The sequence below is a fragment of the Stegostoma tigrinum genome, chromosome 23 (assembly GCF_030684315.1).
Source record: "Stegostoma tigrinum isolate sSteTig4 chromosome 23, sSteTig4.hap1, whole genome shotgun sequence".
NCBI lineage: Eukaryota > Metazoa > Chordata > Chondrichthyes > Orectolobiformes > Stegostomatidae > Stegostoma > Stegostoma tigrinum.
Window position 1 is genome coordinate 20,558,718 of NC_081376.1, and position 16,972 is coordinate 20,575,689.

A 16,972-nucleotide genomic window follows, 5' to 3' on the forward strand; every position below is an offset into this window, starting at 1 on the left:
ACTATCAGAGTTCTGCATGCCTGTTTGACTCTTGATGTTTCTACATTCTCTGCATTTCAAATCACTTGCAATCACTGGTGGGTTTGCATCAGTTTGAATGTTCAGAATATTTGTCCCTCAGTCTGTTTGCTCTTGACTATTCCAATTATTAAGCAATTTATTATCAAATACTGGCAGAGAGGTGTGGTAAAGTATGTAACATAGGAAAGGATCACTGTGGACTAACCTACAACATGACACCGACAATACCTTACCTGATCCAATGTGGCCAGAGGTGTGACACTCAGTATCTGGAGCAAAGAGTGTTACTAACTAGTCTGTCATCATTTTTAAAGTTAAAGGGAATACCCTCACCACCTTCAGCACGGCAACGACTCCAAAAACTAAACCAAGATCTCCAAAATGAGTTCATAGCTCAATACCAACATCAAGCACTGGCCAGTCAGCAACTGCAAACTTTAAAACGGAACAATGAGGAAGCAAATGATATAATCCGCAAGCAGGAGATGGAAATACAGAAGCTGCAGGAACAGATAAGTTCCACAGTGTCCGAAGGGGCAGGTAATGAGCAAGCGATAACCAAACAAAACATGGAACTACCGACTGCAAACAAGTGGATCCAACAGCAATGGAAAGAATGGAAACAGAAAGAGAAAACAATGAGAATCCAATTAAAGAACAGTGAGGGCAGACCATATGTTACAGAAAATTTAGGGGAATTGGTGAAACAACAAACTTTGCACAAAGGTTTTCAAGATGGATTGAGTGACATCAGTGAGTTCTGTGCCAAGGAACAGGAAAGGCTCCAAAAAACCTATGGGATCTTAAAACAAACTTATGAGAAGGAGGAAGAAATCCAAAGCCAAAAGGTGATGAATGCAGAAGAAAAACCTGTGCAGCCTGCAGATATACAACTGATGGAGCGTCCGGAGAAAGACATGACAGCAGGTACAACAGAGAACTACCATGTAATGCACCAGTTGGAGAAGAAAATGACAATTCAGACTTTGTCACAATGTCTTAAAGAGGTCAGAAATGAAAGAGAAAAGCTGAAGTGTAGATGTGAAGAGCTGGTTAATCAATTGATGTTGGCAGACACTGAGAATGCCATGTTACAGAATCAGCACGCTGAATTTCAGACTCTGGAAAACTCATATGAAAAGTTATCTGCTGTGTATCAGCTAACTCTAAAAATGTTGGAAGAGAAAAGTACGGAACTGAAAGAGGCCAGAGAGGAACACAAAAACCTCATTGCCACAAAAGACAGAAAGCTTAATGAAGCCCTGGTTAAACTGACTGCACTGGGGAGTAGCCTGGAGGAAGCAGAGAAGAAATTGCAGGCCAAAGAGGCAGCTTTGCAGAAATTCTGCTTTGCTAGTTCCAACACAAATAGTGTGAATGATGGAGAAGACTTTCAGTTCAAACTAAACACTGCCAGATGTGATATTATTGAACTAGAACAAAAATTAAATGCATTACAACTTGAAAATGAAGAGCTTGAGCTTGAAAATGAAAATCTTAAAGACGAACTTAAAGTTTCTGAAAATATTCAACACCAGCAATATAAAGAGTTGATGAAGATAATAGAAGAATTAAAATCTCAGCTGAATTCTTCAGACACTCGGGCCGGGGAAACAAAGTCTTCAGTTTCAGAAAATGTCAAGCTCAAGCCAGTAGCCTACAGTTGCCTCAATAGGCAAAGGATTAGGTTCTCCAGTATACACTGCCAAAAATACAGTCCAGAAGACAGATCAGAAAAATTGTGGGTCAACAACACTTCAAATATCACTTTGGGTGGGTGCTGTTCTAAAGAAAACATCCCACCAGATGCACCAGCACATGGTGAACCTGCAGAAGCTGAAGCACAGTTGCATGATTCTGTTGTTCATTTACTTGAACACAAACTTAATGCTTCTGAAGCAAAAAATGATATAAATCTGAAGTTGGAAGAGCAGCAATGTAGAAGTGCAGAACATTCTAAGTTGGTAACAACTGAAGTGAAGCTCCCAGACAATGTTTCTAAAACTGATCCACTGATAATGCAGCTTCAAGTGGAAAAGGCACAGAGATGGAAATTAGTCCAAGATACCAGCAGCCAATTAAGGTTGATGCAACCAAAGTATGACCAAGTCTGCTCATTGATAGATACATGTAAGCAAAATATCTGGTGTCACCTTGGAGATAAGACAGACCCAAACAAAGATCACTTTTCTAACTTACTAGAAATGAAAAGTGGTTTGGTTGATGCTTCACATTGCTTGGAGCAAGTGGAAATATTCCTCCAACAGCAGCTCAAAGAGCTTCGAGAAATTGAAGATCACATATGCCGTAACTCAGCTGATGGTATCGTTCCACTTCAGGAACAGTTTCTGTTGACAAGGGAGAAGGAATTCTCTCAGCTACTTAAGATTTCAGATGAAAACAAACTAAAACTTTTTGCTGATAAATTAGTGTTTGAAGCTGAAATTCTTGGAAAAATGTCACAAGCTTTACTTAATAAAGATAGTGACATTGTACAGAGCTTAGAAAGCCTAAGTAAAGAAGCTGGGATTTTGTCATCAAATTTTCCTGCTTTAAATATGGTCAGGGAACCAAGCAGTCCTGCAGACTTTGCAGATATCTTACTGAGAAAAACCATTTCAGATGGAGAATTCTGGATAGAAGTTGAGAAGTTGAGGAAGAATATTCAACCAGAAGAAACTGTTGAAGAGAAAAGGGTAGATATTGATGCTGGTTTTATTAATGAGTTTGTCACTGGAGCAGCTGACAATGCATCACTTAAAGCAGAGCTGGCTTTCACAGTGCAAAAGATACAAGAGACCTTCAGAGCAAAAGTCGGAAAACTTGAAGATGATATTCAGGACGCACTTCAAGAAATTGCATACAAGGACAATATGTTGAGAGAGGTTCTATTGGCTTCCAAGACTGATGAGGTCAACAAGGTCATGCAGCAACTTTTCGGGGAATGTGAAAACCCAACAGTTCCTGAGGGAAAGGTAATAAATGTGGAAGAGCCAGAACTTCTTTCACATGCAAAACAAATCAAAAGGGAAGAGGCCCGGAGTCTGGCTCTAAATGTTGTTGATAAACAGTTAAGGAAACACCTTTCTGAAAATAAAATGGAATGGGATTTTTCAGGAACAGTCAGAGAGGAATTAGCTGAACAACTAAGACAACGAGCTATAGTGCTACGGCAATTATCTGAAGATTTGCAGGCTTTGACTTTTGAAAAATCTAGCAAAATTTGTCAGAAGCTACAAGAGGTATCTGAAGTGTTGTCTTCCTACATCTATATGCGAAACATTAATAATTATGCATCTGTGTTGGTGCAAGAAGCCATGATTCAAGCTCAAATTACTTATTTGGTCTGTAGAATCAGAACAGAGCATGAGAAGGAGCTCAAAATATATAAAGATTCAAGTAATAATATAGACTCTTTGTGTCAAGAGCACGCAAAAAATCTTGCATCTGTACGGGAAAAATATGAAGAGATACTGAAAAGGGAATGGAATGATTACAGTCTTACACTTGCAGAGCTTGAAAAAGAAAATGAGACCCTCAGAAGGCAGGCCTCTCTGCACATCTCAGAATTAGAACTGAAACAAAAAGAACTACAAGAGTTGGAAGAAAGGTACAAGCATCATCCGCTCCAGATTGAAGCAGGGTTCCTGCTGCCATTAGGCAGCAATCCGATCAATATGGAAGAGATGATGAAACAAAGAATGACTGATCAAAATTGGGAACAGAAACACAGAAAGCCAGTGAGGAAATTAGAAGAAAGTTTACAACATAACACACAAGAGCATTTAATAATGCATGAAGAGGAAAAGCGCAACCAATATGAACAACAAATTCATGATTTAGGAGATTCCTTTGAACATCAAAAAGAAAATTCTGAAATGGTATATCACCAGAACTTCTCAACACAGAACAGTGATTGTGATGGAGCAGATGGTTTGAGCAACACCATAGAGGTTGGTAGAAACTTGCAACATGTTGAGAAGCAGGCAGAGTTGGAATCTATGACAGTACTGCATGATCGGATCCATGAACTGGAGGCCCAAATGGACATGATGCGTGATGAATTGGGGCAGAAGCACAAAGATGGACCCATTGCAGATCTAAGGGAGAAATACCAGAGAGACTTGGACAAACTGAAGGTTTCTGCATAAATTAACACTAATACATTTAAAGTAGCAGCTTAAGCTTTAAATATGTAATACACAATGAAACAGTTGCACTTCTGGTACTTATGTTCTGACAGGTTGTTCAATTTGAACTATCTAAATAGGTGGCCAGATTCAGATGACCTCACCAACAGAAACATTTTACTGAATAACCAATTCTTAAACTGCACTAAGAACGCTACCATATAGTGGATGAGTGTGCCGGGATTTCTCTCCAATTTATTTGAAATCAGGATGTCACTTACCCGTTTATAAAACTGTTACGATGCAGTCAATAGGAAGGCACACTGTCATACCCACAACAATTTAAAATATTATAGCAGCCCCTACATGTACAACAGAATTAAATGAACTTCTTCCTTTCTGAAGGTTTCATAGTTCTTAAACACACAGCCACCTCTTTAGATCTTTGGAAGGTTTGGATCTGTCTATTTCCTACCCATCATTCTCACCTTAATACTAAGATACCCAGAAAAATGTGCTGCAGGACCGCTTGGAAGTTCAAACTTCTGAATAGGCAATCTGAGGCAGCGTGTGGCTCAGTGGTTTGCACTGTTGCCTCATAGCACCAGGGTCCCAGGTTTGATTCCAGCCTCAGGTGACTGTCTGTGTGGAATTTGCATGTTCTCTGTGTCTGCTTGTGGTTGTTCCGGGTGCTCAGGTTTCCTCCCAATATCTAAAGATGTGTAGATTAGGTGGCTTGGCCATGCTAAATTGCCCATAGTGTCCAACGATATGTAGGCTAGGTGGGTTAGCCACGGGAAATGCAGGGTTAGGGGAATAAAGTGGGTGAATGGGTCTGGGTGGAATGGTCTTTGGAGGGTTGGTGCAGACTTGATGGGCCAAATGGCCTGCTTCTGCATTGAAGCTATTCTATTCTATTCTGTTGTATCACCCTGCTTGTGGCATCCTCTGAAAAAATCTACAGCTGAGTGAAAGCAGCACAAACTTCTAGGGTTCCAACATACTTAGCCCAGTTACAATCTTCAACTCCCAGACAGCTACAAAAACTGAAATCCCTGACTCTCCCACCCAATTTGACACTTTTCCCATCTCAGCTCAACCCAACCTCATCCAGTGAGGCCTCCCACCCCCTATATCCCACTGACCTCTCCCTCTGTGATCAAACCCCCAAAAACCCCACTGCAGGAAGACTAACCACTGTATCACTTTCACCCTCCTGTCATTCCAACTCACTTAGCATTCTCCTCTGTCATGCACCTGCCAACTTACTCCCTCACCCACGTACTTATCACCATACCCCCTCATACACTTGCTACCCTACACATTCAGCCATTCACCTATCACCATAGTCTGCCAGCCACCTACCCTCTCTTTGTGGCATATCAAAGTGCCTTTGGGATCTTTATTCCCCAAGAAGAAGGCAGTTACTACTGTAAAACCAATAGGGGATATGAGTTAACAAGTTGTAGAGCTGGATGAACACAACAGGCTAAGCAGCATCTTTGGAGCAGGAAAGCTGATGTTTCGGGCCTAGACCCTTCATCAGGGGATATGAGTGGTGTTCAATGCTGATTCCTGCTCTGGAGATCCGCATTTCTCAAGAGGACCAAATATGAAGACTGGGTCAAAGACAGAGCTGTGGCCAGAGTAAGAAAAAGGAATGAAGTGGCAATTCAACTGTGATTGCAATTCCTTAGAATATCTGGCCATTATTTCTGATTCCATTATCATTATCCGATCACTCTGTGATCAAATATCTTGAAAACTTGACATCACGAGCCACTTATGATAAGATTTTGTACATTTTTAAAAAACATTTTATCCTCCATCCCTGAGCATGCAGACCCCTATTATTGTTCCATATTCCAAGTTATCCACTTTTCAAGTATAAGCAAATTGCACGTTTACTAGCTGTTTATTTTTTGGGCACATCACAACCTCTCCAACTACTTGTATCTCTGACAATTGCATTTTTCACAAAGTGGTCAAACGTAAATCTTGGATGAGTTTCTCCTCCCAATTCTCAAGGCATTGGTGCCAAGTCAACAACAATACTGTTCTGACCCAGTTCATCTAACTCAACAAGGTTTGGGACCTGAACATGGGATCGCCATGGTCTTATGGTTCAATCTGACATGACAAGTGGTGCATGTACCGCTGACCTATCAAGGCTTGCTGCTATAGATACTTAATTGAGAATAAGACAAACATTCAAAAAGTAAAACAATGTAAAAAAGATGGTTTCCATTCTGGCAGGAGACCTGTGAGCGTGGTTTCACAGCAATGGAAGAATCACATCAGAAGGTTATTGAAGAGCTACAAAAACAGCACCAAAATGAACTAGAGAAACTACAGAAGGAGAAGGATCGCCTACTGGCTGAGGAAACTGCTGCAACCATAGCTGGTAAACACAGCTGTAAAAAAATATATTTTAATCAAATCAGGGCCTGTGTTATGCTTTAGAATCAATAACATGCTGCTTCCCAAATTCTTAACTTTTCGTAACATATAGCTATACCATGGGACATTGTATTTGGTCTTCACCACAAACTCCAGTCCAAGCCACAGATTTCATCTTCATCCCTATGAAATGAGGCTGAACTAGATTGGTAGCTAACTTGATGTTGTATGTGACCCCAAGGTAAGCTTCTGAACACATAGCTGCACCATGACTGAGATTTGCTGCTTCTACCACCATAGTGTTGTCTGACTCCAAGCTTACCTCACCCACTGTTACAATATCCAGTACCTCTAGATTTCTAATGTTCCATTGTAACCTCCCACCCTATATAAATATGAGCTTATTGAAAAATCAACAGTGTGTATCCCTAGCTCCCGGCAAGTCCTGTTCAACTTTGACCATACTGACTTCTGGTTGAGAAACGCTGCAGTTTTAAAATTCGCATCTTTATTTTCAAATCCTTGTGACCCTGCCCCTCCATATTTGTACAATCTCTTCCAATATTAAAATCCCCTGAGATGTCTATGCCTCTTTTGTTCTGGTTTATGAATTCCTAATTTTAATCACAGCACTATTGATTGGCCCTAGTTCTGCAATTCCATCTCAAAATTCCCTCCTGCATTATATTGTACATTGACCAAATTTTTAGCCATTTTCCCCAATATCACTTTAGCTGACCTGTTGACAAACTTTATTTGCTAATACTCTTGTGAAGCATCATGAGACATTTTAACATATTAAACACGTTATATAAGTGCAAACTGCTGCTACTGCTATTCTTTTAATTTTGAGCCAAACATTATGTCTTATTATTTCCTTGTAGCAATTGAAGCAATGAAGAATGCCCACAGGGAGGAGTTGGAGCGAGAGTTAGAGAAAACCCACCGGTCTCAGATCAGTGGCATGAATGCTGATATAGAGGCTCTGGGTAGACAGCATAAGTAAGCAACTCAATCATGTGTACACTCAGAAATAAGTAGCAATGTATTCTTGATACAATGGACTCTTTCTATACAAGATTTACAGTTTGCTATACTGGATAAAACAATGGGCTAGCCTTCGTTAGGTTAACATTTACAGATCTTCGTTTTGGTTCTCACCTCCAATGTGAGAACTCTGGATTAGTCTGCATCAGAAAGCCCTGGTGTCAACTAGTTGTGTTCAGTTTAACACCCAGTGTCAGCAATAAATTAAATGATATGGAGCCCCGACTGGTTAATCCAAGTTATTCTTTTACATCCACAGATTTTAGATTTTACACTTGCAGCAAGAAGCTGTTTACTGTTATGGTACCGTGGTGTCTCACTTCTGACAATGAGACACATTTTGAAAACTTACTTTTATGAATTGTGATCCTGGGATTTAAGGTGAAGGTTCTTGAGCAAATGATGACCAAACTTAAAAAGATGTTGTATATGTGAGAATTATGTCTGACTGAACATGCCTGCTGCTTCTTTCCATCTGATTGCTTGCCTTTTCAATCTGACCTTGCACTGATGATTTTGTGATTCTTTGCTTTGTTTACAGAGAGGAGATGGGATCTGTCCAGCGGGAACTGCAGGTTTTGTCAGAGCAATATTCCCACAAATGTTTGGAAAACTCTCATCTCGCTCAAGCATTGGAGGCCGAACGGCAGGCACTTCGGCAGTGTCAGCGTGAGAATCAGGAGATAAATGCTCGTAACCAGGTAACACACAGATATTGCTAAAATTATCACACAACTAGACAGAGGTAAGGATACCCAATGACCAGGATGCAGCAAAGACAATATGTAATCCTTCTAACAGTGTTAATACTGCCTTCTGTGACTCTGTGCCAGACTCAAAGAAAATTATTCAGAATTCCTATTATTGAACATTGCTCTGTGATTCCTTTTGCAAGTCAATGTGTGTGCAGTGAAGGCAGAATCAGCTGATTAATGTCAATTGAATCAAAATACATTGGGTAAGCAGGTTCAAGAGTGTGGGTGGACTGGGAATAGCAAAAAGGAGGGAGGAGAATGTTTAAAGTACAATAGCCCTGCATTTAATTGCCGAAATGACATTTCCAGGGCTGTAATATTGCAGTAAAAACATGTAGAATTATTATTCCTGTGATATTAAAATATGTCAACTGATTCCTCAGTCTTATTATTTTTACAGGAGCTAAATAACCGCCTGGCTGCGGAATTTGCAAGGTTAAGGGCACTAGTTACCGAGGAGGGGAAGGGAGAGGATGCTGGCTCACCCCTCTCACTAGGGAAAGATGTCTATGAACTGGAGGTTAGTCACAGTTGGAAGTACCATCCCTTCTTGACTATATGATGTTCTATGTAAAAAACCTCAGTGATTCTTAGCTTTGTTTCATCTTTTTAATGGCTAACTGGTTTGTGTAATATTAAGGTCTGCTGACTAAATTGAGAGTGGGTGGAAGATTGAAACAATTACAGTTCACATTGAGAAGAAAAACAACAGAGAATGTGTGTACTTCCACCCACATGTTTTCAAACAGGCTGTTTGGCATTTGCGCATTTCCATTCTTCGTTCCCTATCTGCTTTCAAATACTTTCTACATAACATCAATCAGGAATTAACTTGAATAAATTTTTTGTTTCAATTTCCAGGTTTTATTGCGGGTCAAAGAATCTGAAATTCAGTATCTAAAACAAGAGATAAATTCTCTGAAGGATGAACTGCAAATCGCACTGCGGGTGAGTGAGAGCAGATGTGCAGAGAAAGAACAATTTCCCAGAATTTTGGAGAGAATAAAAGCCACTTATGGAGCTTTTGGCTCCTTGCTTTATGAGCAAAATGATTGTGTTACTTTAATTGCTTTTGGAATATGTTTGTCACTGGCCAGCATTCTTTGCCCATCCAAGATTAACTTGAGAATGCGATTGTGAGCTATCTTCCTGAACTGCTGCAGTTACAGAGAGATGGTCCATAGTGATAATGTCATTGTCCTGATAGTTCAGAGGCCCATGCTAATGCTCTGGGCACTTGGGTTGAAATCTTGTGATGCCAGCTGGTGGAATTTGTAATTATTCCATCAAAAATCTGAAATATAAAACTAGTCTCAGTGATGGTGACTATTACAACTATCAATTGATAGTAAAAACCCATCTGGTTCACTAATGCCGTTTAGAGGAGGAAATCTGCATTCTTTCCTCACCCATCCTACATGTCACTCCCGATCCATATCAATGTGTTGGACTCTTAACTGTCCCCTAATAGGACCTACCACATCAGTCACCCCAACGTTAATTACAGATAAGCAATAAGTTCTGGACGTTCCAGTCATTCCTATATCCCTGGAAAAATAAATAAAAAAGCAGTCCATGTGGTGTAGGTGCCTTGACAGTGTTTTTAAAGAGGATGTTTATTGTGCAGGATTCAATGATGATAATGTTGTTCAATGTCAAGGGAGATTGTTAGAATCATCAGTGAAAATCCCTCTTCTGATATTAACTTGGAGGTGAGGTCATTGATTAAGCAGTTGAAGATGACTAAGTACACTAATGTGAGGAATTCATGGACTAAACAAATTGCAACGTATAACATCATATCAATGTATGATGCTACCAAAGGTCCGAGAAAATTAATGCTGTTTGTTTTGGAAATAAGATTGAGATATTTTACGATATTTTATCAAGATGATAAATGAAATTGATTAAATAAAAAGTCAAGAAACAGGTTTGTGATTTTAACGTGGATTAATGTAGAGATACAAAGGGAGATTATAAAACAGATTTTCTACACCCAATTATCAACATGCTATTAATGGTGAGTGATAAATGATAGCATTCTTAAGGTACTAGATAATTAATTGAATCTGAATATGGGAATAAATGAGACTGTGAAATTTGACTCAGCAGCAGCCTAAATCAGCAATGGGAGTCAAGGTTGTGTTGTTTCTGTTTTTCTCTGAGCCTAGTGACCAGTGATTCAATCTTATAATTCAAACAGAGGAGAAACCTGGTTTCCCTACTATATTTCTGCTAATGCACGTTCCTTTCCCTTCCAGAACTCAATAACATCTTGCAAGCCAGTGCTTTTTTTAGCAGTTTCTTTGCTGCTGTTAATCCAAATGCCTGCCTATCAAGCTAGTTTGTTACACATTCGCAATTGTTTGTTTAAATCCTCAACAAAATTAAGCAAAAGATGTATTGATGGTTTAATTTTGTTAAATTTGATATTTCTTTTTTAATGCACTGTGCAATTACAGACTGACTAGATCAGTCCATTTAATTAATCTATCTTATTATGCTTGTTTTGTCAGGACAAGAAGTACGCTACAGATAAGTATAAGAGCATCTACACAGAGCTTAGCATTGTGCGAGCAAAGGCTGACTGTGATGTCAACCGGTTGAAAGAACAACTAAAGACTGCTACAGAAGCATTGGGAGAGAAGACAATAGACTGCTGTGTTACTAGTTACGGTAAACAGTTGGGAACATTATTGGAAGTTTCTTTTAAATCAAATTTGAGAAAACTGTTGTTTGAATAGCATACAAAACAGTGGAGCTGATTTATGATTCTTATGGTGAGCGTATACTCATTCCACTTAGCATACTAAAGTTCTATAAAGCTACAACTATAGAAATTTAGTTACGCCACACTTGGTATATTGCATTCAGTGCTGGTCACCATTCTACCAGATAATATGGATGCTTGGGAGCGGGTACAGGAAAGGTTTACCAGGACGTTGCCTGCTGTGGAGGATTTTAGCTATGAAGAAAGGTTAGATAGTCTGGGTTTGTGTTCACTGGAACACAGGAGGTTGAGGGATGACCTAACAGGAGTTTATAAGATCGTAAATGGCATGGATAGAGTGGAAAGTATGAAGCTTTTCCCCCAGGGTGGAGGGGTCAGTTACTAAGCGATACAGGTTCAAGGTGATGGGGGGGGGGGGGGGGGGGGGCGGAGTTTAAAAGAGATGTGCAAGGCAAGTTTTTCTACACAAAGGGTGGTGAGTGCCTGGAATGCATTGTTGGAGGAGGTGGTGGAAGCAGACACAATAGCAACATTCAAGAAGCACTTGCATATGAATAGGAAGGGCTAGAGGGATATGCATCCTGTCGGTGAAGACAGTTTTAGTATGGAAGGATAGAGTGTGTTGGTGCAGGCATGGAGTGCTGGAGAAACTTTTTCTGTGCTGTTTTGTTTGTTGTTCTTTGCTCATACTTGCAATAATGTTTAAGAGGGGCAAGCTTTGGAAGTACCTAGATATGGCAGGAAATTAGAATTCAACAAATAAGCTGCTGTGTTTAACAAAAATGATAGAGCATATTTGATGGACAGAATAGCCTACTCTGTCCTCTTCCTTTTTTCCTACATTCTTCACACAGCACAGTTGTACCTGAAGTATAATAAATTATTGCAGTTTTTAATTGTAAATGCCAGCTGATCTAAGGAATGGGTTGTGTTCATTGTAGAGTTTGGTAGAGTTCTGTTGATTCATCTGTTGCTTTTAATATTGGATTATGCTGTGGGCATCATTCCAAGCTCTCATTTTTCTTTCTTGTAGTTTCTGGTATATGTTTCTCACTGCTGTAATAGCTCTCAGCGGATTCAGTATTTTCTAAGACTGATGTTTTCCAGCATTACTGTAATTGAAATATTTTATGACAGCAGTAAGTATTATCTCCACTTATTCTACTGCCAGATATCATGAAATCAAAAAGTAACCCAGACTTTTTGAAGAATGACAAGCCGAACAGTCGCAGGCCTGTGAGGACTCTGAGGTCAAAGGTGAGTACTGAACACCTCTTTACAAGTGAAGGTGGTGCGATTTTGCAATATTATACTAGGCCCCGAGTTTCAAACACAGTGGGGGAAACTGTAAAACATAGTCCTCTCAATCTACTCCAGATTTCTCAGGATTTTGAGCTTTCTATCATATCTCTCAATTTTCTGTTCTCTAAGATTAGATTGGGAAGCAAGTTGTGAGAAGGATACACAGGGCTATTGTACAAAGGTCAAGTATAGACATGAACGTGGTAGATGAAATATGATGAGGACAAGTATGAAGTTATCCAGTTTTGTAGGGAAAAAAAGAAAAAGGGATATTGGGATATGTTACTCGTATGTTTCTGGAGATCCTTGTATACATTTTAGTAAGTTAAAATGTAGTTACAGCATGTAATTAGGACTGCAAGTATGATGTTATTCTATAACACAAAGGTAGAGAACAAGTGTCGGTACTTTTAGATGGAATCCTGGTGGGACAATACAGATTACTGCGTACAATCTTAATCCCTTTACTAAAGGAGAATTGTCTTTTGGAAAGGTCATTGGACATTCACTTGACTGATTCTGACGTTTAGATGATTAGACTTCTCACACAAGGCAATAGGCGATATCTATCTTCCTAGATTTGAGAAGACTGATAAGTGATCTGATACCTCTCAGGTGTATAATGGATTTTAAAGGTTTGGTACTTGAAATTCTCCTGGTTGAAAATTTTTGAATTAAAGTTTTCTCAGAATCGGATCAGCCATTTTATACTGGAGTGAAACTTTTCTTCACCCAAAGGGATGTGATTCTTTAAAATTCCATAAGTTAGAGACCTAGGTGTTCAGTTATTGAGTATATTTCAGATCAAAGATTGATAGATTTTTAGTGACATAGGGAAACAGGGTATATGGAATAGGGTAGGAGGGCAAGGCTGAGAAAGAAGATCAGCCATGATGTTACTGAATGGTGATGCAGACTTGAAGAGCTAAGGGGCTTCCTAATGCATTTCAGTGTAGTTTGTGCTTAACTCCCAGTCAGAGCTGTTGAATTTCGAAGTTGTCTTGTTTGTCACAAGGTTCAATCCTGCTGGGGAATTTCTTCTCCAGCCACTCGCAATCATTCAATTTGTGCTGACTTTCCACATTTCCAGGTAACTTGGTCTGTGCATGAAGTGGCTAAAGTCACCTTTATTTCTATCACTAGTTCTTTCAGATGGTACTGTGCTTTTTTTTAAAAACCAATTTATTGTTGACAGTGCCTCAGTCCTGTTTCCAGAACTGCCTGTCACTTACCTTGCTATGTTAAATGAACTTCCTCAGTTGCACTGACTTGATCAGTTGATTTCCCTCAATTCACAATCACCACATAAAGTAAACTATCTCAATCCTACCAGGAGATAACAGGAGTTCTTCAGGATGGGTCAGCTGCCTCATCAAATACTTTACCTCCATGATAATATCAGAAGTGGGGTTGCTTGTTGGTGATTTTGCAGTGTTCAGCACCATCCAACACACCACAGATACCGAAGCAGTCTGTATCCAAGTGTGACCTGGACAACTTTCAAGCTTGGGCTGATAAGCAGCAAGTAACATTTGTGCCACCCAAATGTCACACAGTGACTATCTCCGAAAATCGAACCATAGGTTCTTAATATTCAAAACATTACCATTTAGTTATAGGAAGGACATTATTAAGTTTGAGAGGGTTCCGAAGAGATCTACCAGGATGTTGCCTAATGTGTGGAAGTTTGAGTTATAAAGAAAGGCTGGATAGATTGGAAGTTTTTTCACTGATGCATAGGTGGTTTATAAAATAATGAGGGGCATAGATAGAGTTAATGGTAGTTGTCTTTTCCCTAGAATGGGAGATTTCAAGACTGGGGGCACATTTTTATGGTGAGAGGAGAAAGATTTTAAGAAGAGATGAGGGGAAAATTCTTCACACAGAGGGTGGTTCGCATAAGGAATGAACTTCCTGAGGAAGTAGCAGATGTGGGTACAATTACAATGTTTCGAAGACATTTTGGATAAGTACATGAATGGGAAAGTTTGAGGAATATAGGCCAGGAGGAGGCAGGTGGGACTTGTTTAGTTTGGGATTATGTTTGACATGGACTGGTTGGACCGAAGGGTCGATTTCCATGCTGTATGACTATGTGGAGTCCCCCATTAGTAATATCCCCAAAATTACCACTGACTAGAAACTGAACTGGATTCTCTGCATAAATACTGTAGCCACAGGGCAGGCCAGAGGCTAGGGATTCTGCAGTAACTCAGCATCTGTCTCCTCACAACATGGTATGAGTTAGGAGTGTATTAGAATACTCTCGACTTGCCTAAATGAGTGCAGATTCGACACCACGTAAGGGATATTTGACTGCATTCAGGACAAAGCAGCCACTCGGTTGATACCACAGCAACAAATATTCACGCCCCCTCCGCACCTCCTCCCCCCCCCCCCCCCCCCCCAAAGATGCCTAGTCGTAGCAATGTGTACCAAATATAAAATGCACTGAAGAAATTCATCAAGGCTCCTTAGCACCTTCTAAACCCACATCCAGTACCATCTAGAAGAACAAAGGCAACAGATGCATGGGAATACTATTACCTCCAAATTCCCCACATCACTTGCTATCTTGACCTGGAAATTTACTGCAGTTTCTTTATTTTTGCTGAATCAAAATCCTGGAACTCTCTCCCTCGTAGTACTGTAGATTTACCTCGATGAAATGGTCTGCAGGAGTTCAAGAAGGCAGTTGACCACCATCACCTTGAGGACAAATGGGGATGGGCAATCAGTCCTGGCCTAACTGGAAAAAGTCCACATCCTCTGCATGAATAATTTAAAAAGCTGTGAAGGCAGAAAATGATTTTGTATCAGTAAATCTCATCCTAAAAAGATCAATTTCCTTGAAATTTTCCACACTATCTACCCTACTGATTCTGTGGGTACCTTCTACAAAATTGTTATATCTAAACATTTCATCTTTTGTACAACAGCGTACCTACTTAAAAGCTGTGGCAGTTTTGAATGCATGCACTTTAATCGACGTTCAAGTATTCTTGTAATAATTGCCTAGAACCTTAGTGATCAAGTTCTACAACACAGTTGCCTCCTTCTGCAACATCTGACATATCTACCACACCATAGAGTAACCAGGGCCATACTCATGGACGCTTTGTGTAGATTTTTTACAACTTCCCAGAGTTTGCACTCACCTTTTGATGAGGCACTGAATTGAAGTGTTACCTTATCCTAATATTGTCACACAGTATGCTGTTCGTGCTGGCAAGTACTGTTTACTAGGACAGCTCAATCTCTGTAGTGATGTAAAGCCTTGAAATTATTTGCATCTGTAATGTTTAGATCAGTTATCCAACCTCAATGGTCTTGTATTTTCAATGCACGCTGACTTTTTTTTATTCTTAACCCCATTCTTTCAAATAAATCTTGACCATGCTGTTTTCTATTAAGTTGCAAAGAATGTTCCCTCAAAATGATATCTGAACGCAACCATTTATTGTCACTTGTACTGATACAATGAGAAGCTTCATTTACAAACAGTACAGGTAGATCACAGCAAGCAAAGGACATACAGATCAAAAAGACTTAGCGGCATAAAGGTTACCCAATTTGAGGCTAGATCCCATTCAGCAGTCCAATGACAGCTGCAAAGATGCTGTCCCTGAACGTGCTTTGTGTATTCAGGCTTCTGTACCTTTTGCCTGACAGAAGGGGTTGTAGGAGGTACCAGGGTACGATGGATCTTCGATGATGTTGGCTGCCTTTCTGCAGCAACGAGCTGTGTAAATGGAGTCCATAGATGGAAGGTTGGCTTCCGTGATGCTCTGGGCTGTGCATACCACCTTCTGTAGTTTCTTATACTCCTGGGCAGACTAGTTGCCGTACCAGGCTGTTACAGACCCAGACAGCGTGCTTTCAACAGTGCATCTGTAGAAGTTGGTGAAGGACTTTATGGACATGCCAAATTTCCTGAGCTGCCTGAGGAAGAGGCATTGTTGTACCGTCTTACTGTTGCATTTACATGGGAAGTCCAGGGCAGGTTGTCAATTACCATCACTCCAAGGAACTTGATGCTCTTCACCTTCATTCCATTGATGTAGATGGGGGTGTGTTCTCCTCCTTTCTGAAGTCGATGATCAGTTCTTTAGTTTTACTGATTAGATTCCCTACAGTGTGGAAATAGTTCCTTCGGCCCAACAAGTCCACACCACCCCTTGCAGCATCCCACCCGGACCCATCCCCCTATAACCCACACACACCCCTGAACACTATGGGCAATTTAGCATGGCCAATCCACCTAGTCAGTATTGAGACAAATTGTTTTCATTGCCCCATGTCAGCAGCCCCTGTACCTTCCTTTTGTATTTGGACTCATCGTTGTTAGATACCTGTCTCAATATGGTGGTGTCATCAGCAAACTTGTAGATGACATTTGTCTGGAATTTGGCATCACAGTCACAGGTGTACAGGGAGTACAGTAGGGGGCTGGGTCTCCAGTAATGTTATTGTTACAGTTACAAATCCTTACTGATTGTGGACTAGGGGTCAAAGTTGAGGATCCACTTGCAGACGGCAGAGCTGAGACCAAGGTCCCTCAGGTTTGAGATCAGTCTGGAGAGGTT

General features: G+C 40.2%; 1 protein-coding gene across 7 annotated transcripts in view; it reads left to right on the forward strand.

Annotated features, from left to right (window-relative positions):
• LOC125462154 (myosin phosphatase Rho-interacting protein-like) overlaps positions 1-16,972 on the forward strand; it is a 184,718-nt gene that overhangs the window by 165,009 nt on the left and 2,737 nt on the right. For 5 of the 7 annotated variants that reach the window (XM_059653974.1, XM_059653972.1, XM_059653973.1 and 2 more), the window contains 8 exons: positions 336-4,160; positions 6,408-6,555; positions 7,436-7,553; positions 8,140-8,299; positions 8,754-8,873; positions 9,215-9,301; positions 10,870-11,029; positions 12,256-12,341. In XM_059653974.1, the coding sequence (XP_059509957.1) occupies positions 336-4,160; positions 6,408-6,555; positions 7,436-7,553; positions 8,140-8,299; positions 8,754-8,873; positions 9,215-9,301; positions 10,870-11,029; positions 12,256-12,341 (4,704 nt within the window). The remainder of the gene's footprint in view (positions 1-335; positions 4,161-6,407; positions 6,556-7,435; positions 7,554-8,139; positions 8,300-8,753; positions 8,874-9,214; positions 9,302-10,869; positions 11,030-12,255; positions 12,342-16,972) is intronic. The other 2 variants (XM_059653976.1, XM_059653977.1) reach the window with 1 other exon arrangement.